Source organism: Eschscholzia californica, unplaced genomic scaffold (assembly GCF_041429995.1).
Source record: "Eschscholzia californica isolate CP2 unplaced genomic scaffold, dmEscCali1.0.p SCAF_1, whole genome shotgun sequence".
NCBI lineage: Eukaryota > Viridiplantae > Streptophyta > Magnoliopsida > Ranunculales > Papaveraceae > Eschscholzia > Eschscholzia californica.
The window spans coordinates 26571323-26598888 of NW_028238198.1; the positions used below are offsets into that span (position 1 = coordinate 26571323).

General features: G+C 37.2%; 2 protein-coding genes across 6 annotated transcripts; one reads left to right on the forward strand and one right to left on the reverse strand.

The window, feature by feature from the left end:
* The first annotated feature begins 6810 nt into the window (after positions 1-6810).
* LOC147565569 (uncharacterized) lies at positions 6811-13868 on the forward strand. Of its 2 annotated transcripts, XR_015230236.1 has the most exons (9): positions 6813-7141; positions 7968-8165; positions 8268-8390; positions 8655-8692; positions 8776-8944; positions 9052-11922; positions 12347-12480; positions 12717-12988; positions 13382-13868. XR_015230236.1 is itself a non-coding variant. In XM_086652063.1 (8 exons), exons 1-8 carry the CDS (start codon positions 7058-7060, stop codon positions 12934-12936), a joined length of 3837 nt encoding a protein of 1278 aa, XP_086508189.1. In that variant the 5' UTR covers positions 6811-7057; the 3' UTR covers positions 12937-13240. The 2 variants fall into 2 exon arrangements, 1 of the variants encoding a protein (XP_086508189.1); XM_086652063.1 differs by lacking the exon at positions 13382-13868 and having other exon boundaries at positions 6811-7141; positions 12717-13240.
* LOC147565570 (uncharacterized) lies at positions 13806-19260 on the reverse strand. 4 transcript variants are annotated; one of them, XM_086652067.1, is made up of 8 exons: positions 19148-19260; positions 17350-18588; positions 16242-16360; positions 15360-15953; positions 14928-15231; positions 14597-14762; positions 14310-14409; positions 13806-14223 (listed from the first exon to the last, which is right to left on the reverse strand). In XM_086652067.1, the coding sequence occupies exons 2-8, from the start codon at positions 18487-18489 to the stop codon at positions 14106-14108; spliced, it is 2541 nt and encodes an 846-aa protein (XP_086508193.1). In that variant the 5' UTR covers positions 18490-18588; positions 19148-19260; the 3' UTR covers positions 13806-14105. The 4 variants fall into 4 exon arrangements, with proteins under 4 accessions (XP_086508193.1, XP_086508191.1, XP_086508192.1 ...); XM_086652065.1 differs by having other exon boundaries at positions 18911-19260; XM_086652066.1 differs by having other exon boundaries at positions 17350-18635; positions 19148-19255.
* Between the last annotated feature and the right edge of the window lie 8306 nt (positions 19261-27566).

The following is a 27566-nucleotide window of genomic DNA, read 5'->3' on the forward strand; positions in this document are numbered from 1 at the left end:
GGATTTCAGCTCATGTTTCTAGTTTAGGTTTTTTTTAATAAGAGTAATTCTCTTCTATTTTTCAAATTCAGTCATTATTCAATACTTTTTCAATAGTATTTGATAATGATGATATTAAGCAGTGGCGTGGCTGAGTAATTGGGGGTCTGGTGCCAAAATGTTGATGGGGCCTTTTACATGTTAAAATTTTTTTACACAAAAATAATAAGTGTAAATTGTAAATGAGCTAACCATAAAAATAATATTTCATCCGAGAGTTGAATCCCAATATTATGTTCTGAACTAAATGAGAGAGGAGAGATTTCGGAAAGTAAACCTACAACCCTAATTATATTGGGAAGTAATGAGTCGGTCAAACTATTGAGAAAGTAGGGTAGAGGTGGGCCCTAACCTATAAGGCTACAACTCTCATTATATTGGGAAGTAATGGCTAATAAGTCCGTCAACTATGAAGGAAGTAGGACCAATTGTAATTGCTGTTATTTGTTGAATTTTTTCTGTCCACAAAAAGGAAAATAACTATTAAGGAAGTAGGGTAACAGTGGGCCCCAACCTATAAACCGAATTATACTGTATCAAAGAAGTTTTGCTTGGGGCCCCATGTGGTGGGGGGCCCTGTGCGGAGGCACACCCTACACCCCCCACCACACGCTACTGTTAAGAAGAAGAAAGACCAAAACAAGAGTGATTTGTTGAAGAAATCCAAAGATAAGCTCTTAAATGATCAAAGCATTTTCAATTGCCTTAAATTCTCCACGACATGAAACCTATGTGCATCAAGGGTCATTTAAATGAAGCTTTGAAAAACTATGAGAAAGGAGAAAGAATTCATGGGTTCATTATTAAAATTACATTCACTCCATGTTTATCTTGAAACTAGACTTATAGTATTCTCAATTTTGATTTACTTGAGAATGCACACCAAGTGCTCGATGGAATGCGTGAAAGAAATGACGGTATTCTCAAAGAGAGTTTGCTTTTGATGTTTTTTGTAAACATATTTGTGGGTTCGTTATTGGCAAGGGAGGTCATCATTTTGCTTGATTTGCTCATACTTCTTATATCCAAGTTGAGAACTCTCAAATGTTTGTTCCTTTAGTAAGCTACTGTGTTCCATTAATTTTTCAATAAGATCACACGAAGAGGAATAAGAGAAAGAGTACAAAAGAAGAATAGAAGTGAGAAAAATCAAGAACGATGATTGTTAGTGTTTATGTTTAACAAAGAATAAAATCAAGTATATCAAAGGCTTCAATTGCATTGATGATGTTGGACTAATAATCATGTGAAGGCTATTAAAACCGGGCAATGGTTAGTAATTGTCTAACCGGGCAATGATTAGTAATTGTCAAACCGCGCAATGGTTGGTAATTGCTAAACCAGACAATGGTTGGTAATTGTCAAACACCTCTTCAATAGAGAAGAGAAACAACAACAAAGTAAAACCGTAAAATGGTGAAATAGTGAACAACATCAACAACAATACCTGGCAATGGTGCCAACTTTTCTTCAAATAGAGAAAAGACAACAACAACATCAACAACAACAACAACAAACAACAACATCTACAACAACATGGCAACCTTACAATGATGTCTCCACATCAATAACAAGTCAAAATTTACAATTTGTTTTTAGCAAACTCATGAATTTGTCACTAACAAAAGTCATTTGTTTGAGGGGGAATATTAGAATAGTTATATAGTCTCACATTGTGCAATTGTTAAAACTTCTCTCTTGTACAACTCTTTATAAAGATCTTATGTAATAACTAGGAATATCAATTCAATCATTACATTTCTCTTTTCTTACATATATTCATGAACAAGTTAATTAGGTTATTTTTCCTAACAGACAATATAAATCTTCTTACTTGTAGCAGGAGATGGATCCACCAACTACCCTTCAATGTGATTTGCAGCTCTACCAGAAACAAGCACTTCATTTGATGGTTCAGCTGTAGAAGGGTGGGTGCGGTGAGACCGCAGCAACAACCCTCCACCCATATTGGGATGCATATATATCGACTGAGAGACAAGTATTTTAAAAGCTAAACATGCTTTGCCTCTTTCATTTACTTTGAAACTAGGTTTCTGAACGTGAAGAAAGTCTCGCCATATTGAGAGTCACATTTAGTGGGCCTCAGAAAGAAGAACATTGAAGAACCAAAAACGGATCAACATCACTCCAATAAACCGTTATTTCAGCAACTCCAGTCACATTATAATCAGCAACAACAACTTCATGTTTATGCATTATTATCCAGGCAACAAGCTCTTTACTTAAGTGAGGTGAGAGGGGGTGATGAGATGAGGTTGCATTATCTGTCTGAGAAGCTCAGAGTAAAGTTGGTCGGAAGAAGTGGTTAGGTTCTGCTGCAGATTCTGTTATTTCTTCCATCAAATTTGAAAGAGGAATTCGTCAACCTGCTTCAGAATTAGTCTACTTATAAATGTCATATTATTTTAACTTACGTAAAATAACATGTTGTAGTGGTAGCTAAGATGGTAAGAGTTTTGTATCTTTCCCTTAGCTAAAAAGATATTAATCATAACCTCCTTTATTTTCTAACTTTTCTAGGTTTGTTTGATACATGGGAAAACTGAGTAAGAAAATTAATTTTCGTACGAAAATCAATTTTTCGCTGTTTGATTGATCCTATGAGCGGGAAAGTAGATTTCTCGTGGGAAAAAAGTTGGAAAAGGGACTGATTTCTTTTCCCACAAAAAAGGTGGGAAAGCTGAATTCTCACCCTCGCTCAAAACACGCTCTCTCTCTTCGACGCCCACGCTCTCTCCTCCGCGGTTACTTCCTCGATCTCTCTCTTTCTAATTTGGGTTATTTTCCAAATGGCCCCCAACTTTGTGACCAGCTTCCTGCCTGGCCCCCTACTTTAGCAATAATTCCCGTATGGCCCCCTTTTTTCGTTATCTTTAACATTCTGTTACTCTCTCTCCTCCATCTCATTTTCTCTCTCTGCCACATCATCTCAGCAAGCCACATCATCATCTTCACCGGCAGGGTCGCCGGTCGGCCAAATTTTCGGCCGGCAAACCTTTAATTTTTTTCCTCTCTCTCTCTAAAAAAAAAATTTTAAATCCTCTCCTTCTCTCTTTAATAGGATGCGTCACATAAGACGGATCGAAAATAGGAGATCCGACGGTCAAGATAAGTTGCAGAAATAATATACGTGCGTAACACGTGTATGTACGTGACGGATCGAGAAGACGAGATCTGACGATCAAGAAGAATTCAGAATATTGAAGATATGTGAAGATTTAGTTTCTTATATTCAGAATATCTCTTGTAACTATCTAATGGTAATATTAGATAGATTTTCTAGGATTCAAACTCATCGAGTTATGTCTGACCAATGTAACCGATCAACCCACAATTGAATGTGGTGAATTATTAATAAAGAGTTATTTTTCCGTGGATGTAGGTCTTGAGTATTCGACCGAACCACGTTAAATTATCGTGTCGTTATTTCATGTCCATATTTCCGATTATTATATAATCGTGAATTTAACAAAGAGAGTTGATGTAAACTGAGTGTTAAAATTTTATAGTTTTTTACTTTTAAATGGTAGTTAGAAGTTTGTTAGAGTTTAACAGACTCTTACAAACTTCCCCACCTCTCCGTCTCTCTTAATATCTCAAGTTTGTTAGAGACTCTTACAAACTTCCCCACCTCTCCATCTCTCTTAATATCTCAACTTTGTTAGAGTTTAACGGACTCTTACAAACAAGAGACAAGCTAAGCAGGCTGGCCGGGCCGGCCCGAACATGTGAGGCCCCAGGTGGAATTAAAATATGGGTCGCTCCTGGTGTTCGAACTAGTTATTAATGGTCGGCCCTATATAGTATTTGTTAGAATAAATAAATAAAATTCTAATGATGCTTGGAGGTGGATTCGATCTCTTGATCTATCCTACAAACTCTAAGCTCTTGAACCACTAAACTATAACTTGATTCATGTCACAAATCCGTTTAAAAAATAATTTCTGAAAATAGCATATACATAATTCGGTATATAAGGCACTTGACTACGTCGGCTCCAAAGCGACCGCTTTGATTGCTTTGGGCCCGGACCGCCCTTGAGGCTGGCAGACTGGAGCTACTAACACTTGATGAGCTCAGAGAGATGAAAGAGCATTTTTGGGAGAAGGCTAACAAGGGGCATTAGAACAGTTGCTTCCTTGGCCACAAACTATATTTCCCGTCTATATTGAAACCCCTCCTTCCTCATTTGAGAAAGATTTGTCATTAGACTAGTGAAAAGACCATGCCTGCTCATCGGTTCAAGAAACAAATAGAAACGCAAAAACATCAAGAACAATAGTCTTTCACTAAGCATTCCACTAATTACCCCACTAACTTGATTTGGTTTACTGTAATTTTAACCGTTCTACTCCGGAATACTACGAATATAGTGTCGTTGTCTAAATGTCTTATTTATAATGTTCAGAATTTAATTAGTGTGAATGGCAGACATGAACAAAAGCTTTGTAATTGTTATCTTCGGAGAGATGACCATGAAGTAATGAATGTTATATTTGACGTGGTTTGGTCGAACATCTTCCCTCATAAATGTCAATTTACATTTACGAAAAAATCAATAATGAATCTATTGATAATCACCACATTTATTTGTATGATTTGTTACATTCGCCACACTATGTAATTGAATGAATAAAGTTCTAAAACTCAACTCATATTTATCAAAAAATCATTATTTTTTTATTATCAGCTCTTTGTTTGATCCTTAACAAAAAAAAAAATCAGCTCTTTGTTTGACTACTTAGTGGCTGCCTACCTGCTTGGTCCCATTCTTGACCATGGTTGGTTTTGCAAGTAAAGGTCATATGGCTCATTCCCTTGGTAGTTGAGTAATTGATTCCTCTGGACTAAAAGACACCTAAATTGATTGGGGGTAAATGTCAACATCATTAGTTATCTTTTAAACATCAAAATGTACTATAAGATAGTAAACCAATACCAAAGGGAAATGAGATAAGACGATCCAGATAAGACAAAAATTATTAACAGTTCGATCAACATTCTTCAAATACGTGCACATTAACGATCGATGGGGCTACCTCTACCTCTATTATATGTAATAAATTGTTATCCAATTCCATTTTTATTTTTATTTTTTTTTGTTGAGAATCCAATTCCATATGATACGCAAAACCGAGAAAACCCAACTTGACCATATTGATATCATGTATTACACTCTCTATTTGCAAGTGAAAGTACAAATCTTAATAGTGAAGTCATTCGTAGAGTAGGATCATTAGATATTTGTACTTAAATGCTAAAATAACAAAATTGGACGTTAGAGAAGGGATATTATATTCTTCGTGGACAACGATACCGAAGATATTATTATTAATTGGCTTTTTGAATTTTTCAGTAAGCATCTTCTTTGTTAGTTCTCTCAAACTAGAAAAGTAAATATAATATGCATAGAACATTAAAAAGTTGATAACACCGATCTCACAGTGTCAAATAAAATAAACGGAGATGCACGGTATTGTCTCTGAAGGGGACTTCGAGGTTTTGAGGATCTCAAACGTGATGTTGCCCATATATATGTATATATTTTATATAAAGAAAATCTTTTAAAAAATTTTGGTGGTAATAACTCTTGTTGAAAGAGTTTGTTCTGTGAAATTATTGGACCCTTCCAACTCAAACATATAAAATAGTACAAGGCTCAAAAGCAAATTAATTGCATCACTTTGCAAATAATTTAAGTTGCTCTAGTTAGATGAGATATCCATTCTTCATATGGTTGGTCCATTCCCAACTAAATGCCAAGAACAATTATTAACAAGGACAAGACAACATGAACCTTCAATTATAGCTAAAATAAAGTTTAAACAAATACTGTAACATAAATGATGCTAATAAATACATTGTTTTATGTTTTCATGTTGCATGTTCAAAATATAAATAAAATGATAAACTATCAAATCCATTTTATTATTATTTTACATATTTCTATGCATATTATTTTACTGTAAATACATTTACATAGAAAAACAAGTGACTACCAACCCAATGTTTCTCTTCGATTTAGATAGCGTTTATTTTTTAAGAACAAAAACTAAAATGCAGTTTGTCCCTCGAAATAGACAATTAGTCTAGAAATCTTGTATTTTCATAACACATTATTAACTACCATACTATTCAAAAGTTTGTACGTAATACATTATTTTCTAACACGTCATTTATTTTTCTGTGACTCGTGTAGAAAATGTGCAGGGGCAAACACGTTATTTCAAAAAACAAATTCGAAGTCAGGATCTCGCCCATTTCGTGGTTGTGAGATGAATTTATAGCCCAAACCCTGTTGTTTTTCTTAGCCAGATTCAAATTGAATTGAATTTAGCTCGGAATCTGAATTGATTCGAATAAGATTTCAAAATATTTGTCTTTATTTGATAGTTAATCTCTGCCCCGCCTAAGTAATTGATTATGGATAGTTGTGAATTTATTTAGACGATCTAAATTCAGACTAGTCAAACCCAGACAATTAGAAGAAAAAAAACAACGTAAATGTTATAGGATGATTTGGGTCAGCCTTCTGGGCTGCTAGTGACGTTGTCCGCTTTGCCACTTTCAAGTCTCGCGGTTTTAAAAGGTCTCGCTAGTGAAAGACGCTTAACCTCTTAAGAAGAGCACAACATTCCGTCTCACCACCCATGGGTGTAAAAACTGCATGAATTGTAGGCTGGTTGTATCAGATGGTATTTGTAGTAGGCTTGGTTGTATCATAGTCAATTAGTCATAGTCTAAAGTAATAAGCAATTAAAGCCATTATTGAATTTTGACATCCCCGGACAAAACGGCTTGTAATTGTTGCATCTTTTCCTTGTTCTCATCAAACTCTCTTTACTATGCCAACTTAACGTTCTCTCTCTCTCTCTTTCTTTCTCTCTCTAAAACCCTCTTTTCTCTTCTTTCCGTCTTTCTCTCTCTCTCTCTCTCTCTAACTGGGATATGGTGATGGTGGTGGTGGTGACATTGAAGTAAAGCAAGAAGAGAAAAGATGTTCAGATTGCATAGAAATAACAAGTCTGAGAAGTCAGGAGAAAGAATTGATTTCAAGTTCTCTCACTTCAATGCTCTTCAGGTAATCTCAATCCCAATCACTTTTCTTTCTTTTTTATTTGATTTCTCCGATCTCTTACCATTTGTAAGAACATTGTGGTTCCATTTCCGCAGATTTTCTTCACGTCTTCTCTCTCTAGACTTTATAATGCTATTCTGTTACTTGATGATTTAAGTGTACTTTTCCTGCTAGAATGATTATTGTTCAAGGAAATAGTAAAGTAATAATGATAAAAAAATCTCCATGTTAAATTTGATGAAATGGATTTTAGAATGTCTAATTGGGTGATTTGGGGGGACTTTTATCAAAGCATTAGTGTAGATTTCCTAGTCAGGGAACCCTAATAAAGTTAAATCTGTTATGGTTGGGTAGTAACGTATATGTCTCTTCACATCAGAGTAGGGTTAGAATTTCCGGCGCGGAGGATACGAGGATATCGCTCTATGATATGAAACCACTGCGTTACGAAGAAGTTAACCCGAAATGAAAGGTTATTTGTACAACCAAAAATTGTGTAGCAGCAATTCAATGTTAGTTGCTTTAAATTCAGTAACTGGCCAAATCCAACCCGCACGACTATGAATTTCAACATATATGTTTTACACGATTAGGCTTTACATTCAGGACTTATTCCCCTCGGGATACACGAGAGTTAATCGGACCATGTTCGGGGTTCAAATCACTAGATTCTTGCATCTTAGGGGCATGATGAGTATAAGAGTACTTGAAAAGTTTCTAATTTTGGACCTTAACCAGTGCCCCACTCAACATTGTTCTCTACTTGATATTTTTGCATTGATAAAATATTTATATCTCTTGAATAAATATTTTTGATTTTGTATAACAGATTCCGAAAGGATGGGAGAAGCTTGTTGTGTCTATGGTGTCGGTGGAAACTGGTAAAACAGTTGCTAAGTCAAGTAAAGCATTAGCCAGGAATGGAAAATGTCAATGGACAGAGACTTTATCGGAGTCTATTTGGGTCGCTCAAGATGATGCTTCAAAAGAACTTCAAGAAAGTCTCCGAAAGCTTGTCGTTTCGATGGTATCGCACTTTCGTTGAGTGATTTACTAGTTTGATCGTTATTTAAACATTTAGACTGAATTATTGAACTGATCGGTTTCTATGTAACTTGTTATACTCTAGGGATCCTCCAGATCTGGTATTCTAGGAGAAACAATTATCAACCTAGCAAATTACGCAAGTTCCAAGGCTTCTGTTCCTATTTCAGTGCCATTGAAGAAATGCAACTATGGAACGACTATACAAGTCAGTCATATATATTCTCTAAGTCTGTTCTTCGGTTTCTTGTTATGTAATAATAACGAGTGGCATTATAGTATCACTTCTAATAACGATAATTTATGTAGTCTTTGCTCCAATATGAGTTAAATCCGACAATTTCAGATGCCTAACCATATATTCTTCTGTACATTCACCGAAGCCTAAACATGTATTAGTTGTATTAAACTTGTAAATCTATATTATCATTCAATCAATGACAAGATTGTTTCTTATCTTTCTTGTTTACAGTTCAAACTTCAGTGCCTAACGCCAACGACAAATATCAGGTTTGTAATTTCAATATGGGAGTATCAAGTATGTCTCCTACATTTTCAGAAGTTATTGTAACAAGGTGGGTTTACAATTTCAGGAACGAAAAATTACAACAAAAAACTTCCCATTTAGAAAATACGAACGAAGAGTATGACGAAATGGACAAGAAGTCAGATACGTCTGATAGTACTTATACAAGGAGCATTGGCTCTTCCTCAAGTAACTATTTAGCAAACACTTTTCAACCAGGGGAGCCTGGGAGTAGGGTAAGCTACCTGTAACTAACGCATAAAACCTATTATTTTAGACGTAGAATGTTATTTATGCTTTATCTTAGCGTTGTCCACTAACCAACGGGCTCGTATTCGTGCAGAACACGAGTTTTTCAGCATCGGGGTCACGTAATAGCTTTGATTCAGCCGAAGGTTCTATGGACAGGATAAACTTTTCTCCCAGAAACAACTTAAATTTGGAAAATGTGATTGGAGCACAAGAATCATTTGACTCCCCAAGGATTGGAATTTATGGCAATAGTGTTGTGGATATTGCTCGCTCAAGTCCTTTAAATTCAAAATTCACTGGATCCAGGAGCAATCCTAACATGTCTCCACTGAGGGGTGATGCTTCAGCTAAAGACCTTCTTGAAGCTGCCGAAGATACAATTGAGGATCTTCGTGCGGAAGCTAAGATGTGGGAAGGAAATGCTCGGAAGGTAATGGCTGATATGGAGATATTGAGGAAGGAACTTGCTGACCAGTCAAGAAACCATGCAAATCTGGATTTGGAGCTTTCTGCTGTGAAGATTGAACGCGATGGCTTGAAAAGGGAGATTGAACAACTGGCAATATTGCTCGAGGAATCGAAGATGAAAGAAAGGTCTATGGACAATTCAAACTTTCAACTAGAAGATGCAAGTCACATTCAGAAGGAATTAGAAGCAGATGTGAAGTTTCAGAAAGAATCAAATGCTGTTTTGACACTGCAGCTGCAGAAAACTCAAGAATCAAACCTTGAGCTTGTTTCGATTCTTCAGGAGCTCGAAGAGACCATAGAGAAGCAAAAATTGGAATTGAGTAATCTATCAGACGTCAAAACAAAATCTAGTGATGAGGAAAATGAAGATACCAGAATTCTGGGAGCGAGTGACAGGTCAATCTTGGAACAACAGCTACAAGAATTGCAGGAATCACATAAAGAATTACAAGATACTGTGAAGATACTGGAAGAAACCATAGAAGACAAAAACAAGGAATTCGAGCTTGAAGAAAAGCTTAGGAAGAAAAGCGTCTTGGATATTGAGGCCGAATGGGCATCAAGGCTATCCAAGAAAGATGAAGATATTACCAAGCTGGAAGCAAAGCTTTTGCTAAATGCTCAAAGTTCACATGAAATGGGTTCCGCCAATGGAAGTAATACTGATCTGACGAAGGAGGTTGAAAAATTGAAGGAAAAAGTTGAAGAACTAGAGAAGGACTGCAACGAGCTAACAGATGAGAACCTGGAGCTCTTACTTAAACTCAAAGAATCGAAAAAGGGTCTCCAGGAAGGAGGAATTTCTTTTAGTTCTTCATATAATGAGCTTCAGACAGGAACAGCTCCCAGTACCCCCGAATCTGAAGTTCAGTTACTTAATTCACAAATATATCAACTAGAAGAAGAAATAAAGAGAAAAGAAAGTCATTGTGATGACTTAAGCTCCGAATTGATAGATCTTCAGAATAAGTGTACTACTCTAGAGACTCAGTTGCAGTCTTTCCAGGATAGAGCTTGTCATCTTGATGACTTACTCCACAACAGTCAGTCCGAATCGGAGGCTCAAGTTCTTGAAATTACTAAACTGAAACAACAATTGCAACAGTGTGAAGAAAGAGAAGCAAAAGAGAAAGAGCGGCTTGAGACGCTTGAATTGCACAGCTCCAGAGAAATGCGTGAATTTTCTCGAGAACTATATAAACAGCTTGAACTGGCTTTAGCTCAAGTGAAGAACCCATGGTCTGTCTCCGATAATACAGATACGGAATCGGAAAATAACTTTGATTGTAATCCAAATTCGGCAGATTTGATTACTCAAACGGAGCTGGCTGAAGATATCTTAAACAAAGCAGCTGATCTGAATAAATTATTAGAAGCAAAGATTAGGGAATGCCAAGTTGAACTTCAACGTAATGAAGTTAAGAAGCGAGAAGAGTTTAGCTTGAGGGATACTGATCTTTATCTTCCAGCAGAAGAAATCAATAAACCGCAGATCGAGGACATTCGAAATGATCTTTTGGCGAAGGAACACGAGAATGAGGCTCTAAGACATTTCCAAATTGAGTTAGAAGCTCAGATTTCTAATCTTGAAAGAGAAAAAATTCAGTTGGAGGAGAACCTGGAAATTTTATCAAGGGAAAGTAGTATTACTTCTAAATGTTTGGATAAAGTAAGAGATGATATGATGGTTCTAAATAGCAGTTTGGATTCCCATGTTTCTGCTAATAAGATGCTTGAAAAGAATGTTTCAGAACTTGAAAGTGGTAAGGGTAAATTAGAGCTTCATTTGTCGGAACTCGAAGAAAAATGTATGCACTTGGAGGCTGAATTGAAGGATTCTCGTAGAGGTTTTTCCGACTGCTGCAAAAAGGTTGAAATGTTAGAGGCAGCATTTTGCTCGGTACAGGAAGATATTGCTTCAAAAGAAAATTTCTTCAACTCAGAACTAGACGCTCTTGCTCATGAAAACAACGAAAATAGGGAGAAATTAGTTCTGGAGAAGGAGGTCGAAGTTGAGAACCTGCAAAGAGAGGTACGACACCTTCAAGACGAAGTATCATTTGTAAAGAGCTCTCTATATGAGATGAACTTTGAAAAGACTAAAGTGGAAGCTTTATTGCAGTCATTTTCCGAAGATGTTGACAAATTGAAGGCAGAGAGAGATTTGTATATTGAAAAGATATCTAGTTTGCAGAACTCTGTATCCGAACTGGAAGATTGTAAAAGTAGTAAGATCGCTTTAGAAGAGAAACTTCTGAGGTTGGAGGGTGATCAAACTGCAAAAGATTTATTATGTGATCAGGATACTAAGCTGAGAAATGAGCTAAACATGATCAAGATAGAAAACCGCGAAATGCAGCAAACAGTACAATGCCTTGAGAAGGAAAAAGAGGAGTGCTCCAAAAGAGCTCAAGCCCTAGAAGAGGAACTGAAATTGCAGAAAGATGAGGCAAATATTGAAGTCAATGCTCCTCATGAAAATCTCCCAGTGGTATGTCTTAAGCTGTTCTATTTCTATTTTCTTAATAGAAAATAATTTATTTATACAATACAACCAAGGTCGGGAAAAGATAAACCTTGACAACAATACTCGGGCTAAAGAACCAGACTTACCCTTCAATTGGGGACGAGGAACTCCAGCGAATGACACTCACAAACAGATCACTTGATTCTGAAATAGGTTTCCACTCTTCTCCAGTTGTGGCCAAACCCACCACTTTGTGGGGGTAACAGATCTATTTGAACTTTAAAGTGCAACTCCTGAAGATAAACCAAAATATTAAGTTGCTTCAATAAGATTAAGACACATCACGAATATGATTCTTAATACTGTGTCTATTTAAGAAGGTATTTGATTGTACGGATCATTTAATTGTGATTTATCTCATCAATCGGTTATTGTGGTATTGGTACAGGTTGATAACAGGCATAACGATCAGAACAGGACGCCTCAAGGAGGGGCAGATATTCTTCCAAAGCTTCAGTTGCTTGAAACTGAACTTGCCGAAGCATTAGAAACAAATGAAATGTACAAAACGCAGCTTAAGAAGTAAGTGGAAACATAAATCGTACCCCTTCCACATTATCTTATCACATCTGTTAGCTTGCAGTTGGTGGGTAGAGCTAAGGTGGTTTTGTTTATGTAATTGTTTGAATCTGACTCGCCCAAGTCTAACTTGTCTGAATCTAATTCGTTTCTCTGATTTGATTTTCTTCATGGATACAGTAGTCATTCCATCAACAAATCCACTTGAAGTGCTGAAAGATTTCATATTTGTCATGCAGGTTGTTGATCGACAGCCAAAATGGTCATGCCAACGCTCCAAAGAGATCAATGTCCGAAGGTGTAGCAGTGAGGAAAACAGCATCATTAGAGGCAGAGTTAAAAGACTTACGTGAACGATACTTCCACATGAGCCTAAAATTTGCAGAAGTAGAAGCTGAGCGTGAGAAGCTTGTTATGAAGCTCAAATCTCTCAACAATGGAAAGAGATGGTTCTCATGAACTCCGAATACTTCCCCTCCTTGTCCAAGTTTCAGTTTGAAGTATATGATTAGTAAGTAAGAATTTGACGATCATTTATAAATCAAAAACTTGAAATGATTTTAACTTGCTATTAAAGTTGAGGGTAGTACAGATAGAACATTTACTTGTCCCGAAAGAAAGGCTGCTTGTAAACATAAAATTCGGGTAAAATAGGCACAATAAGGCCATACGTAGTAAGGTTGTTAGGCCTTATAAAAAACCTTGCATTGTCTTATGTAATTACATCAATAAAATAGTTTCCACTTTCGAATGGTTGTTTAAATGTCAATGTACTCTTCTCTGGTTCCCTCACTAGAACTGATCAAAGCATTCTATGGGTCTCTTCTAGTGAGAGGAATGACTTCAAATAATAATATTATCTTGTACCCAAGATTTAGAATCTTCTTTCTGTCAAATGTTTCAGCCAAAGGGTTCAACTCCCTGAGCTGTAGGAGGTTGGAACGACTTGGGATCTGCCTATTTCCCAAAGTTACTCGCGTGTTTCAACTGAAGGGTTTAGCTCCTGGGCAGCTTGGTATCGGCTGATCCTTATCCCCAAGTCACTCGCTCGTTTCAACCGAAGGGTTTATCTCCTTAAGCTACTCGCTCATTTCAACTGAAGGGTTTATCTCCTTAAGCTGTGGGTGGTCGGAACGGCTTGAAATGGGCTTAGGCTTAGCCGATCCCAACTACTTGACTGGCTGCAATCTCATCTTTCGTTTCGATTTTTCTCTTTTGGTAGTTTTGAAGTTGAAAGTAAAACCTCTTTTCTTTCATTCTTTCCTCAATTTGCCGAGGATATCAAGGTATTGAATTGGGTGAAAAATGGCAAGAACAATGTACTCTAGTAAGGACAAAATCTCAAAATTTTATTTGAACAAGAATAACGAATAGAAGGTGCCATTTTGTTATATTAATTGTTACAATTTGACCATATTCCATAAAAATAATCAGAACAACAATGGCATGAACTACCCAAACAATCTTCTGTAGATCAGAATCTTGCTTAACCCCATCACGGAAAGCAAGAATTAAAGAACTGCAAAATAGATTCTCCAACCATTTCATCTTTCTTCCCATCTTTTTTCCTTCGTTTCTTCTTTTCGCCCTTTTTTTCTTCTTAATTTTCTTTTAATCCTTTGTTATTTTTACAGTATAGAATAAGCTCGGATCACCTCGATGATCGGCGCACGACACAACGGACACTTGCCTCCTCCTCGAACCAACTCGGTTGCACATTTTGAACAAGTACACATATGCCCACATCTGTAACAGAGAAAGAGAGATCAATACCAAACAAATAATGTCATAGAGGGTTGTGATGGAAATGCAAAACTATTAATTGGACATACCTGTACAATAGAGAATCAATTTGACTATCACAACAAACACAACAAGTTCCTTTTTTCACATGACCCCATTTAGAACCATCTTCTGATGATTCACCCACTCCTGCAACATACAAAAAAAAAAAAATCAGAAATCACCTTTACTGAAACAACCAGACAAGAATTACATAGAGTTCGAACTGATCCCACAAGTTTAGAAAGGTAAAATAATATAATGACTTAACCTCATAAAACTAAGATCGGAAATCAATTTAGTAAGTCAGCCTGTTTCAGAGATGGTAGTAGAATACCTGGTCCACCAGCAGCTCGATTCAATGCAGCAGATACTTCCTGTCTTACTGAACGCTGCAACTCCAGTTGCATATCCATGCAGGATTCCAACATTCTCTGCATGTGATTCATCCCCTGTTGAAGCCTAGCCATGTCGGCTCTTAAATCATTAATGACATCCCATTCCTGAATCAAATGTTCACGATCAATTAACCAAATGTTACAGATATGTAGTAGCAACAGAATAATGGCCGATCTTTAGTATTTCTTCAGCTAATGTTTGTTTAAGATCAAGTAACTGATATTACTGATGAAATTAGATACAAATTTTACTTAATTTAGACCACCCACCAATTCTGAACGATGAATGCTTTGTCGGGCAGCCCAATTAGCATGATGAAGATCGTGGTGCCATAGTGGCTGTGGTGGGGGAACTGGAGGAGGTGGCAGCACAAGTGGAGGCCTAGCACCAGTGTCTACCTGGTCACCAGGTTGATCATCTCTTTGCTGTCCCTGTTCTTGCTCTGGAGGAGTCGGCAAGGTTCTGTGCAAATCCCAGTCAATGGGTGCATGACCTTGCCTTTCCACATAGGACTGTATCAATTGATCTAGACTCTCGCGGAATCCACTATGTAGCAGATTTGAAACACTTCTTCTGTAAAGAACATAATCCCGTTTAACAGGAATATTATTTTTAGGACAAAACGGCAGATGAATAAACAGCTCAACAAATGAAATGATAAAGTAGGAAAAATGTTTGGGGAGAACAAGACCACTACTAACCTGCTAAGAAGTTCTCTGAGTTCCATGCTGTACACGTTATCATCATCGGGTGGATGGAATCTAGTGCTTCTTCTGATATGGACAGGACGTCGAGTTCTTGTTGGATTTGAAGGCCCATCAGGCCACCTACTCATAGCTTCCTGTGCCCCATTGTCATGCCACACAGGTGCTTCTTGAATATGATTGTCTTCTCCACCATCATTGCCTGGAGCTGCTTGGGGCCAGACTGAAGTCGTATTCTCCTGCGAGTTTCCACCCATTTCTTCTTCATTACTCCTCTCTTGCCATTCATGAACCTGAACTTCTGGAACTTGTTCCTGCCAATTCCCTTCTTGAGTGCTACGTTCTTGCCCAGTATTACTTGCAACAAGTCTGCTACTTTCCAAATCTCTTGTGTTCTCAAACAACAAATGAACATGATTCTCCTGAACGCTAGGTTGAGGTTGTTCATGGTTTTCATTTGGGACCTCGTGTGTATTGTTTGTTTGGATTTGCTCATCTCTAGACACACTGGTGGTATTGTTAGAAGGGGTATCAGAATGGTTGCCTACTTGGCCGCGAACTATATTTTCAAGTCTAGATCGAAAACCCTCCCTGATTGAAGAAAGATTTGTCATTAGACTAGTGAAGAGACACCATGGTTCTTACTTGACTGCGGACAATATTTTCTAATCTAGATGGAAAATCATAAGAAAACTAAAATGCAGTATGTTTATACAGATGAAATAAATAAATAGAAAAGCACAATATCAAGTAAGAATATCAGCATTAGCTAAGAATTTCACTGATAAAAGGGGTGTCAGAATGGTCGTCAAAGTACACAATGTTGTAAAACCTTCAGCTTAAAGTGAATATAGAATCGAAGAATATAGAAATTCATACCTTAAACCAGACACAGTATGCCGTTGTCTTAACTGACCCAGTTCTCTCACCGCCAAGGAAGGAGCTCTCTCATCTTCAGTAGTCCTTTCATTTCGTAAAAACCTACCTCTGAGTAATGACTGGAAAACAAAAACAACTAATATTGTCAAACCATATCCATAATGCATTAGAATTCAGAGTGCCATTGGCAATTGAAACCACATAAGCATTATATAAATGCAATTAACAAGAGCAAAATAGAAGTTAAAGTTTGTAGAGAGTTTCAGTTAGAGTTGCTTCTTAAACAGTACTCACTAAATACTTTTTTTTTTACAATATCACTAGCATAAACAGTAAGCTGTGATCGAGTAATCAACAATCATTTATTTGGATCCTTTTTTACGACTACAAAATAGAATCTACTAGTCACACAGATACAAGAATTAGAACTTGTTAACAGAAGTAAATTCAATAGGACAACCCGGTGGAACACGAAATTGCTTATATCCAGTTCTATAGGTAAGTCATTATCTCTGATTCGCATTTCAATGTGAAGTACAATACCAAGCTAAGAGGCCTATAGTGTATTAACGCGGTTGAGTGCATCTATATCCAATAATTTGCATAACTTGCGCCATCTATCTCTTTTGCTAAATAATGAGATGTATTACCATGCTTCCTCTGTACTTTTGAGTTTTGACTAAATATGAAGGAAAAATTCCTAGTTTGAATAACCAAAAAAAGCCAACTCAATTAGAAGTCAGACCATTTTTTCTAGTATAAATTACCAGATCGACCCAATTGCCCCATCAAGCTGAACTCATCAGCAAGTTTTTAAGGTTTCCAGTAGCCCCCAACTCATTTTTGAAAAACAAAATTGAAATCACCAAATTTATTGGATATTGTTTTGTTTTTCTTTTAAAGACACCACAACTCTGAACTAAAGTATTATCTATATCAAAATGATAAACATTAAGGAACATTTTAACACCCCAAAGGCACAGCGGAAAGAGTGCCTCAAACCGTCCGGTAGTCCTCGAAGGTAGTTTGTGTGACAGATTTAAATGTGTAATTTATAATAGTTGGGAAAGCGATATGAACTAACGAGTATATAAGCAAAAGAACAAACCTGAATACGGTTCCGCTGAGCAAAATCTGAAACAGCTCGATGCTCCAAAAGAACTTGCAGTTCCCTCTGCCTTTCTCTCTCAAATCTCACAAGCAAGTCAAGAACAGCTTGCCTACCACGTAATCTAAGCACGTCCCTGCGGATTTGCTCAGGTTGACCTTCACCGTGATCTGCAACTGACTCATCTCGAACAGGGTTCGTCTGAGCACTGACAACCACATTTTGCTCTTCTCTCCTTCCACCATGTGTGCCTCTATGTTGACTTGTCATTTGGACCCACTCCCTCACAAGTCTGACCCTCCCACGTTCGCTTTCACCAAGCCATTCAGCTCTAGGACTAGTCCTTTGTGAAACATTAGATGTTTGATCATTTACTCCACTATCCATCCACCCCCTAACAATCTGCCGCACTCTCTCCCTCTCTACATCACCAAGATCAGGAGATTGCTCTCGGCTAGAAGTCTGGTTATCCCCATGGTCATTATGTGTCTCCATTTGACTTTGGGACCATGTCCCATACTCATTCTCACTCTCACTCACATCCTCACCACTTCCCCGACTTTCAGACATATTAGTGCTTGAAAGGTTAGTAGTAGACTCAATACTCCTCTGCTGCCTCAACTGCTCCCTGACCCTAACTCTCGCATGATTCAAAACGTGTTCATCCTCCAACTCCCGCCACATTTGCAATAAAGAGGATGCTTGGGTATTTGGCCTCTCAATAGCACCTTGTCTTCTTGAAGTTGGAGATTGTGACTCTCTCAAGAAAGAAGAATCCAGCATGGAAACCGTGTGTAAACCAGCAAGAGCCATAAGCTCTGTTTCACGGTTCCTTCTCTCAAGTGTTGTGATCATCTCCTCAGCTTGACGTGCCGCCCACCTACTCAATATCCGTGAATGGCGTCTACGAGCAGCTGAAGATTCAGCCAAGTCATCCCCTTCAAGATCCGACCTTCTCCTACGTCTAACAAGTGGATCACCATCCTCGTCTTCATCATCTTGATCACGAGTAGAACTACAAGTTCCCAATGACATACAATCATTCAAATTACCTCGCACCAAGTGATCCAGTCCCCTCTGGAACTCAGAATGAGGATCATTATTTTCCTGCTTCTGTTGCAGAGGTCCAAAATCCGTCATTTTCTCACTCTAACAAACTCAATCACTACTTCCCCGACCACGTACATCCGTCGGTGATTACAAAAGGGAACTCAAAACATAATACAGAATTAACCATTCCTACCACCCACAAAACCAAATAACAATCTTAATTTCAACAATATAACCTACAAATACAAAGGAAAACTTTCAATCAACAAATAATAATCCTAAATTTCCAATTCCAAAACAGTTACCAACCCTATCTACTTGATTAGGTAAGATCATTACATTTTAAAATTAGCATAACCCCAATTTCTTCAACAAGATTATAACTTTCATGAGTATATTTGGTTTGATCAAATCAAAGATTCAAAGATGGAATTGAATTATAAGAAACATATATTAACATATCAAATTTCATTTCTGTTTTAAATCTAGGGCAAAATGAATGATGACATACCTTGGTAAGTTCCTTGAAAGAGTTTGTAGAAAGGAACAAAAGGAAGAAGAAGAAGAAGAAACCCTAGAGATGTTAAGAATGGAAAAGAGAGAGAGAGAAGATGAAATGTAGTTTTCTTCGAGAGGGATAGAGATGTTATAAGATTATAAATACCAGATGAGAAAATTCAGAAAGATTAATTTTTTGTTTTTTTACTTTTTTTTAAGAAATAAACAGAGAGAGAGAGAAACAACGCACCGTCACCGCCGATCCCAAGTGCTAAGATGGATGAGAGAGAGAGAAATGAGCAAAATTTTAGAGAGAGAAAGAGGGCGCTCCTAGTAATTTAACAAAATTAAAAATAATATATTAAATATTTATTTTACTTATTTTGTATTTTATGTCATTTTTTCTTGAAGAAAACTTACGACCAACCATAGTGTCACAAGTGGCTTGCTAAAAGTGTTACGAAATCAAACAGCAATTTAACAAGGTTAATCTCAATTTGACCCCCAATGTGTGACCAAGAGTAAACTTTGGATACCATATTTGTCTAGTATTTTGATTTAGCCCTCAAAAGCATGATTATTAGTAAAATCCAACAGCAAAAATGTCTTTCTTTTCTAACTAATTGTTTCAAAATTATCTCTCGCGTCATTTCTCTCTCTAAATTGGTCGTTGTAACTCGTCGGCTACTGCGAACGACTTTCAACAATTTTTCCAATTTATCTCTTCTTATTCCTCTCACCACCACCCACATCGTCCTCTTCTCTCTCTCTCTCACACTCTCTCTCTCTCTCTCTCTCTCTCTCTCTCTCTCTCTCTCTCTCTCTCTCTCTCTCTCTCTCTCTCTCTCTCTCTCTCTCTCTCTCTCCCTCTCTCTCCCTCTCTCCCTCTCTCTCTCTCTCTCTCTGTAACAAACCCAAATTTGAGTTTCTTCCCAGAAACCATGTCGGAGTTTCAGGAAGATAAAACTCTATCGAGAAAACTGCAATTTAGGGTTTATGTAAAGAAACCCCGATTGGAGCTCCAATGAAAAATCTCAAACTAGGCGTCTAAGAGATTGAGAGAGATAGCGAGGATGGAATGGTGGTTGTGGGAAGAAGAAGAGGGAGCTCAAAAAAATATGTCGCAGGTTGTCAGTCAGTCGTTGCCAACGACCCTTGTTGGCGACCAATTCTGGCGAGTATGTAGAGAAAAGACATGAAAGAAATAATTTTAAAACAAAAGGGTAAAAAGAAAAGAAATAACTTATTGTTAAGATTGACTAACGAAATCATGGTCTTGAAAGTCAAATTTGAAATGTTTGACAGATATAAAGGCCAAAGTTTTCACTTAGGCAAATTAGAAGTAACCATTCAATAACTTTCTCAAAATGATAGACCTTGGGGAAGAGTTACTCAAAACTCTGAGGAATGTTTGACTTGGTAGCATTCCTCCCTAGACCGTGATAATTAAGAATTTACTTATTATTCTCTTTTAATCGACCTTAACCCACTCAAATCTATTTTGTTAGAGTCTATTGAGCCTTAACACTTTCACTGGAAACCTACTTGGTAATAAAATCATTGGCTAGGACTTATTTTGGGATAATGCTAATAATATCTTTCAATGTCAGAGTTATCACTCTCAATCTCAATTGTTTAAGGTTATATTGTAGTGAGTTATCTTTGAAACACTAGCTCTGATACTTTATTATATCATATTGAATCTAACTCATTGAAAATGAATTTGCAAATGTAAATAACTTTTCAAGACTTTTCTACTTTTTAATTCTAATGTCCATACAATGTGAATAGTGCTAATAATCTATCAATCTAGTAATTTATACAAGTTATATAAGACCTAGTTTCGTGGTCTGAAATCATATCATAACAAAAGAAAAACATAAATTAATTATAGGAGAACAATTTTATTATCTAATACTCATAATTCATGGACAACATGGGTGATTTTTGTTTTTGAAACTTATAGAAATATATTCATCCATACTGTCTCAAATGGCCAACAATTATTTTCATGTGCCCGCCAAAGGAAGAATGTCTTCTTCTTATTGACATATCCACACGTTTGCCGTTCGTGCGAAAATGTGACTATGCATGTTAGAACATGAACCATATGGAGATCACGTGACACAGTATACATGTTAATATTTTCATGTAGCAATAAGTTTCTTACATAATTAAGTAAATTTGTACGTTTCTATATCTGCATCTTAAAATGTTTTGTTGGTGTTGTTGTGAGGTTGACAATTTAATGTTCTTGAATTTTATTGTGTTAGAAATTTGTTTCTTAATGTAGAAAAGGTGGCCAAGTTATACAAACATCCAATTCGAGGAAAAAAAAGATAAAGATACAGTGTAACTAAGTTACAAGTCGTTTGTAATCATTTGTTGACGAGTATGGAGGTATAGATTAGACGTAAACTCAGATATAGTATTTTCTACAACTATGATAGTTCAAATTCCATTTCGTTTATTTTGTTTAACTCACATTACTACATTAGTGTGAGTAAAAAGGGTTAAATTATAAACTCATGGAGAGGAGAACTACAACGGCACCAAAGGGACTACCTCTCATTTTTATATTGTACTTTATATTTTTTATATCAAGTGAAGATGAAGCTACTTATACCCATAAGATGTATTAAACTCTACTTTAATTCAATCGAAACATATTGTGTATCACACCGAAAGAAAGAATCGTTAGATCCAAGATCTAGTAGGAAAAGAAATATAAGAAAATTATATGACACTTAAACCAAGAATTGCTTGTAATTTACTATATCTTGTTAGACAGAGAGAGAGAAGTTGGTAAACAAGAAAAGAATTAGGAGAGAAACCAAATGTGAATAGGAAGTGAATGGATAGTGGAAAGAGCAGAAGACAAGGGAATAGTTTTGAGAAGTGATTGTTGATGAACAAAGGGACAATTCCATTGGAATATAAAATACTAGAGAAGAATGTGTTAGCTAAGTTCCATAATTTCATTCATTCATGTCCATGTACAAATGTTCCCTCTTTCATATATATCATTTAGGGTTTTAGCAAGAATCCATTTCCTAGGAGCCAAAAATAAGATTAATCACACTAAATTGCATGCATGATTGAACCTGCATGGTCACATGGGTATTGGATGAAGAGGAAAAGTTTGTATGATTGTACTATAGTTATCAATATCTTAACATACTACTATAGGTATCAATTCAACCTAACGTTTTTCGATATTAAATTCATAAAATTTTACAGAGAGATGATTGATAAGTCCCTCTCTTTCTTCTCGGAGAGGTCGACGGTTCTCTCATTTTCACTTTCTTGTAATTGAATGCAACTAAGGTAAATAAAATAAAAATAAATTTTTTTGGACTTTTAGGATCTTTAGCCTGATCTTTTTGGGTTCTTATATTCTTCTCATGACCCAAATTTTTAATGGTGACGGTTATAATACTCATCAACTCATGACATATTCCGTATTATATTACGAATTAAGGTGTATGAATGTCATGTAAATCAAGTTCAGTTCCTATAGAAGTGAAAATATCATATGTATTCATTGATGTACTATTAATTTCTGCTAGAATTTATTTAATAATTGTATTTATTTGGCTATGGACCGAGGGTTGATCAATTGATGGATTGGCATACCCAATTGAAATACAGGCCCCATCTCACCTACCCCTATCTCGTCCGAGTTAGATTTTTCACTACTTTGACGGAACCCTACGCACGGAAGACGAACAGAAAGGGATGGTGCAAACTGGAAGATTGGGATTTTTGCTAGTGTCCGCTTCTTACTAGAGATATCATTCTTGGATACCTTCAAATCTTGTTCGATAAATTTCTAGGAAAATGATTTTATGACTCTTTTCTTTAGTGGGTATGTTAATTTATTTTTTTGTTTACGTAAAAAAGGAGATAAAATTAAACAGAGCTTAAGAAGACATTTCATCGTTTAGTTAAATACAACTTGGTTTATATGCCAACAACTCTTGGTTAGAGTGGTAAGAGGTTTAGTCTTTCTCTTTAGAAGTTAAGGGTTTGAGGCACACAAAACAACTCAACAAAAAAAAACTTTGTTTATACTGCGGAAAAAATAAACCTTATCCTCAACAAAAAAAACTTAGTTTATACTGTGGAAAAATAAACCTTATCCTACACATACCCATTAGTCAAATCAAACTGTATGGTTACCAAATTTGACAACAACATCAAACCAGCCATAATTTAGTTCTCATGATGCATAAAATGTCCAGACGTTGACTAACGTTTAAAGAGTCAAAGATCAGACCAGAAGTCTCTTGGAACGACTCGACTTAAGGCAGCATGACAGATAAAACCCCTGATGGTCCACCACACATTCCCCTAACTGAGAGGTCGGCCAGAAGAACCCAGCTCAGCACAAAATGCCCTCGACAAGGATAGATCAGCCCTGGGATCTCTAAAGGAATAAGGGGGGTCTCCACAGGTTCGGCCCATATCTTACGCCCAAAACTGGGGACATATCAGCGCTGCGCAACCTAATGACTTAATCCCGGACTTTCGAGAAAGATCTCAGTCGGCTACACATCTTGAAGTGTTTAAGTCCGATTGGACTCCACGTATTTAAAGGAGGAAACTTCTCCTTTAGAGTCTATCACTCCAGCAAGATATATACAAAGTACCCTTGAACTTAGGAACTTAGGCCCTGACTACACTCCATTCAAAAAGTGATCCAAGGTTCGCCCCCGTTTCCTATGTCAACTGGCTCGATGGGCTCCACCGAAGGGGACTCCTCCTACTCCTCGCTTGCCTTAGGAAGTGGGACGGAGTCAGGCTGTAATTGCTATTGGTCTTCTTCCCCGAACTCTTCCAGCACCAGGTCCGAGCTGGAGGTCGGGTTGGAAGACCCTAGCTTCATGGCGGCTGCATAACATCTCTTAGCAGTAGCCTGGTCTCCACGGATCTCCATGAGGCCGTCAGGTGTAGGGAACCTGATCAGCTGATGAGTTATTGAGGCAACGGCCTTACTTACTTCTAGGTTCCGTTCCGTCAGGTTCAAACCCACGTTTCAGAATGTCTCCGAAAGCGGCGAACTTGAAAGCCACTTCAGCAACGAAAGGGGGAGTGACTTTCTTCTGGGTTTGGACCAGATCCGTCTAACCGGGTTGAAATCGTATATCTGTTTCAGTTCCTCGATCGTCCAGTGGTCAACCCGTCTTCTATAAAGAAAAACTCGAGTCTGGTACCTCATATGATGAGTTTACATTGAGGGGGGTGACCTAACCGTAAGCTTCGCAACGGCCAATGACACGAGGAAAACGGTCTTTTCATCTTTTTTTGTTGTTTGTGATTGCTGCCCAACGTATGACCTATCAGCACGTAGGAATGCTCCGCTTTGCAATCAAGAAATTCTCTGTGTTAATTTTCTAAGTAAGGAGAGGGGCCATATGCAATTGGCCCTGTAGTTTATCCTTCCGTCATGGAGAGACAGTCTGATAGAGGTGCCCCAGTGAATCGAGCAGTCAAACTCTCTTATGGATGAGTTCCAAGCCCCGGGAATGCCCGGCGAGGGATTAGGGTTAAACGTTTCAAGTCCAGCGAATCGGCCGTCAGGTGCATTTTTCGAGAGAAAAGCGTGGGGTTCGCAATTTCATTGGGATGATGCGAGGATGTTGCCCTAGCTTAAACATCCTTAGAAGGGCCTTTAGCGCGCAATGTCCTCGTGCACCACCCGTGGCTCACGACAGGCTTGCATCACAATTTCCAGCAATCATAACGGAGGCTTTTGATCCTCAATTGGTCGAAGAGAATGAGCCGGAGAGGTCTAACCATCTGGAAGTGCCCGTTTCGAGGAAGTTGGCAAGTAAATGGTTTGTCAGAAGTAGTGCGGCACCTCAAGCTAGCTTGCCAAAGAGAGATAAATAAATTCTTATGTCCAGGGGAGGGGCCGCCACTAACCACAGTCGGCTCGCTTATAAAAGGCCCCTCACATCGTCCTTCAAAGGACACGATCTCTGGAGGATAAACAAACAGACTCTCTCTCTAAAATACGATCCCTTCGTATCAAGAAGGATCACCCCCCAATAGCAGGTTCTCATAACTCGCCCTCAAAAAGATCAATCAATATTCATTCTTTTACTGCAAAGAGCACCCTGACTGTCTTGAGCGTCGGAGCGGTTTTCGAACCCTTTGCAGGTTTTCCCCCCACGGGAACATACAAACAGGAGCGAGGAACCAGGAGCTGGAGCAAGGAGCAAGGAACGGAGAAACAGAGTCGGAGCAGAGAAGCAAAGCTGAACAGAGAAATATCTCCTCTCCAAACAGAATATAACATCATAACGGAGATTGTCATGCATCAACTCCCTTTTCCATGCTGATTTAACCGGGAGCCAATTTTCGACATCAGCAAGTTCAGTTGACAGCATGGGTCAATTTGGATTGATTTGGTCGAAAGATTTTGTTCAGTTGACAGCATGGCTCAGTTTGGTTTGATTTGGTCGAAAGATTTTGTTATTAAAACCCGGGTGTGTATAAAAACCCCCTCAAATAAGAGGCACCACTAAGGGCAGTGGCGGATCCATGTAGGGTCTAGGGGGTGCTATAGACCCCCCCCCCCCCTAAACTTGTACGGTTTAATATACGACATGTAATAAGAAAAATATATATCTTAATATAATAAATACATTCAGGTTGCTTTAAATAACAATAGTCGTTATTTGCTCAATGGACAAAAGGGTGGGGTTAATGTCTTAAGTGACGCGATTTCGAGACCAACCCCAGTCATTTTTTCTTTATTTTGTTGGGAGAAGCATAATAAACCAAATTTCGTGCATAATCCAACAGAACCTGAATGTTGGCGTAGTGGTAAGTTCTGAAGACAAAATCCGGAAGGGTCAGGTCGCAGGTTCAAGTCTCAAAGTCTTATTCTTGTGGTGGATTACTTTGAATTTTTAGGGTTTCTAAAACTGGCCGAATTTTCCAAACTAATTTTAGAATTTTCTAACTTTAGAAAGACTAGTTTATAGAGATATTCTAACTAATTTTCAATTCCAGAAACATCATATCTTTGTTCTATAAATTATTATTTCTTTCTCTCAATATAACATAACCTGAATGTTGGCGTAGTGGTAAGTTCTGAAGAGTTCGGTCACAGGTTCAAGTCTCAAAGTCTTGTTCTTGTGGTGGATTAATTTGAATTTTTAGGGTTTCTAAAATTGGTCGAATTTTTCAAGCTAATTTTAGAATTTTCTAACTTTAGAAAGGCTAGTTTATATATATATATATATATATATATATATATATATATATATATTCTAACTAATCTTCAATTCCAGAAACACCATATCTTTGTTCTATAAATTATTATCTCTTTCTCTCAAGAGTGCCCACCAAAACTAAGAGATTTCAAGAACTTCATCAACTATTCAATCTTATAATCTTCTTCATTATTCAAAATTGGTATAAAAGCACAAGGTTAGTACATCTTTTTCCCTAATCTCAATAGCTATTTTATTTATTTTACATTCACTTAAATATAAATATGCATACTACTTTGTTATAATTGTCCATAGCATATTTAACCATTAATTTGATTAAAACATATATTTTTACAGTTTTAACTTATTTTCAAACATATGGAGAGATTCTTTAAAACAAAATCGTCACCTCCACAGAACAATGATGATTCTTCTCTATCGAGACAAAAACGATCAGAGATAAATTTGTCAAACCTTCCCTCAGATCCAGGATTACGCCCTCCAATTATGAGCTATCATCCTAATGAGAGACACCAAGTTCGTTGAACATATCTTATAAAAAGTCCTTGTCAACCTCATCTGGAAAGTTACCCGACTACACAAATTGCAGGTCAGAATCGAAAATTTGTCGGAGTATGGTACAAAGAGCTCTCTTATTGGTTAGAATATAGTGTTAGTGAAGATGCCGCATATTGTTTTTGTTGCTATCTTTTTAAAATAGATAAAGGAGGATAGTCTGGTGGGGATTATTTTGTTAGTAAGGGCTTTAGAAATTGGAAGAATAAGAGCTTTTTACATGACCATGTAAGAAAGGTCGATAGCTTCCACAATGAAGCATGGAGAAAATGTCAAAACTTGTTAAATCAACATCCTGAGATGTTTTTTCATAAACAGACAGATCAAGTTCGGAATGATTATCGAACTCGCTTGAATGCAACTATTGAGTGCTTTGTTTTCTGTTGGAATGAGGACTTGCTTTTCGAGGCCATATGAATCTGAAGATTCAATAAATCTTGAAAAATTTTAAGGACTCTAAAATTTCTTGCTAGGAATAATTCGGATGTTAGAGCAATTGCACTATAAAATGCTCAACAAAATTTAAAGTTAACGACCCCAACTATTCAAAAAGATGTGGTCAGTGCAGTTGCTTTTCAAACAATCAAATTGATTATTAGTGATTTGGATGATGGTTTTTTTCTATTTTGATTGACGAGGCTCGTGATGTGTCAATCAAGGACCAAATGGCGATTGTTGTTCGATATGTGGACAAAAAATGGCAAGTTATTGAGCGTTTTTTGGGTGTTGAACATGTCACTAATACTAGTGTTATTACTCTCAAGGCATCAATTGATGATTGTTTTCTGTCGGTATGGGTTAAGTCTTTCTAAATTACGTGGGCAAGGTTACGACGGTGTTAGCAATATGAAAGGTGAATATAATGGT

What these genes read in the sequence shown, in the direction of transcription:
- LOC147565570 (XM_086652067.1), bottom strand. Translation starts at nt 18,489, where the DNA reads ATGACGGATTTTGGACCTCTGCAACAGAAGCAGGAAAATAATGATCCT. An exon ending in CTCAGCGGAACCGTATTCAG is followed by an intron (nt 16,361 to 17,349) that starts GTTTGTTCTTTT and finishes TTTGTTTTCCAG; the next exon opens with TCATTACTCAGAGGTAGGTT. An exon ending in ATTGATTCTCTATTGTACAG is followed by an intron (nt 14,224 to 14,309) that starts GTATGTCCAATT and finishes TCTCTGTTACAG; the next exon opens with ATGTGGGCATATGTGTACTT.
- LOC147565569 (XM_086652063.1), top strand. Translation starts at nt 7,058, where the DNA reads ATGTTCAGATTGCATAGAAATAACAAGTCTGAGAAGTCAGGAGAAAGA. An exon ending in ACGCCAACGACAAATATCAG is followed by an intron (nt 8,693 to 8,775) that starts GTTTGTAATTTC and finishes TTACAATTTCAG; the next exon opens with GAACGAAAAATTACAACAAA. An exon ending in TACAAAACGCAGCTTAAGAA is followed by an intron (nt 12,481 to 12,716) that starts GTAAGTGGAAAC and finishes TTTGTCATGCAG; the next exon opens with GTTGTTGATCGACAGCCAAA.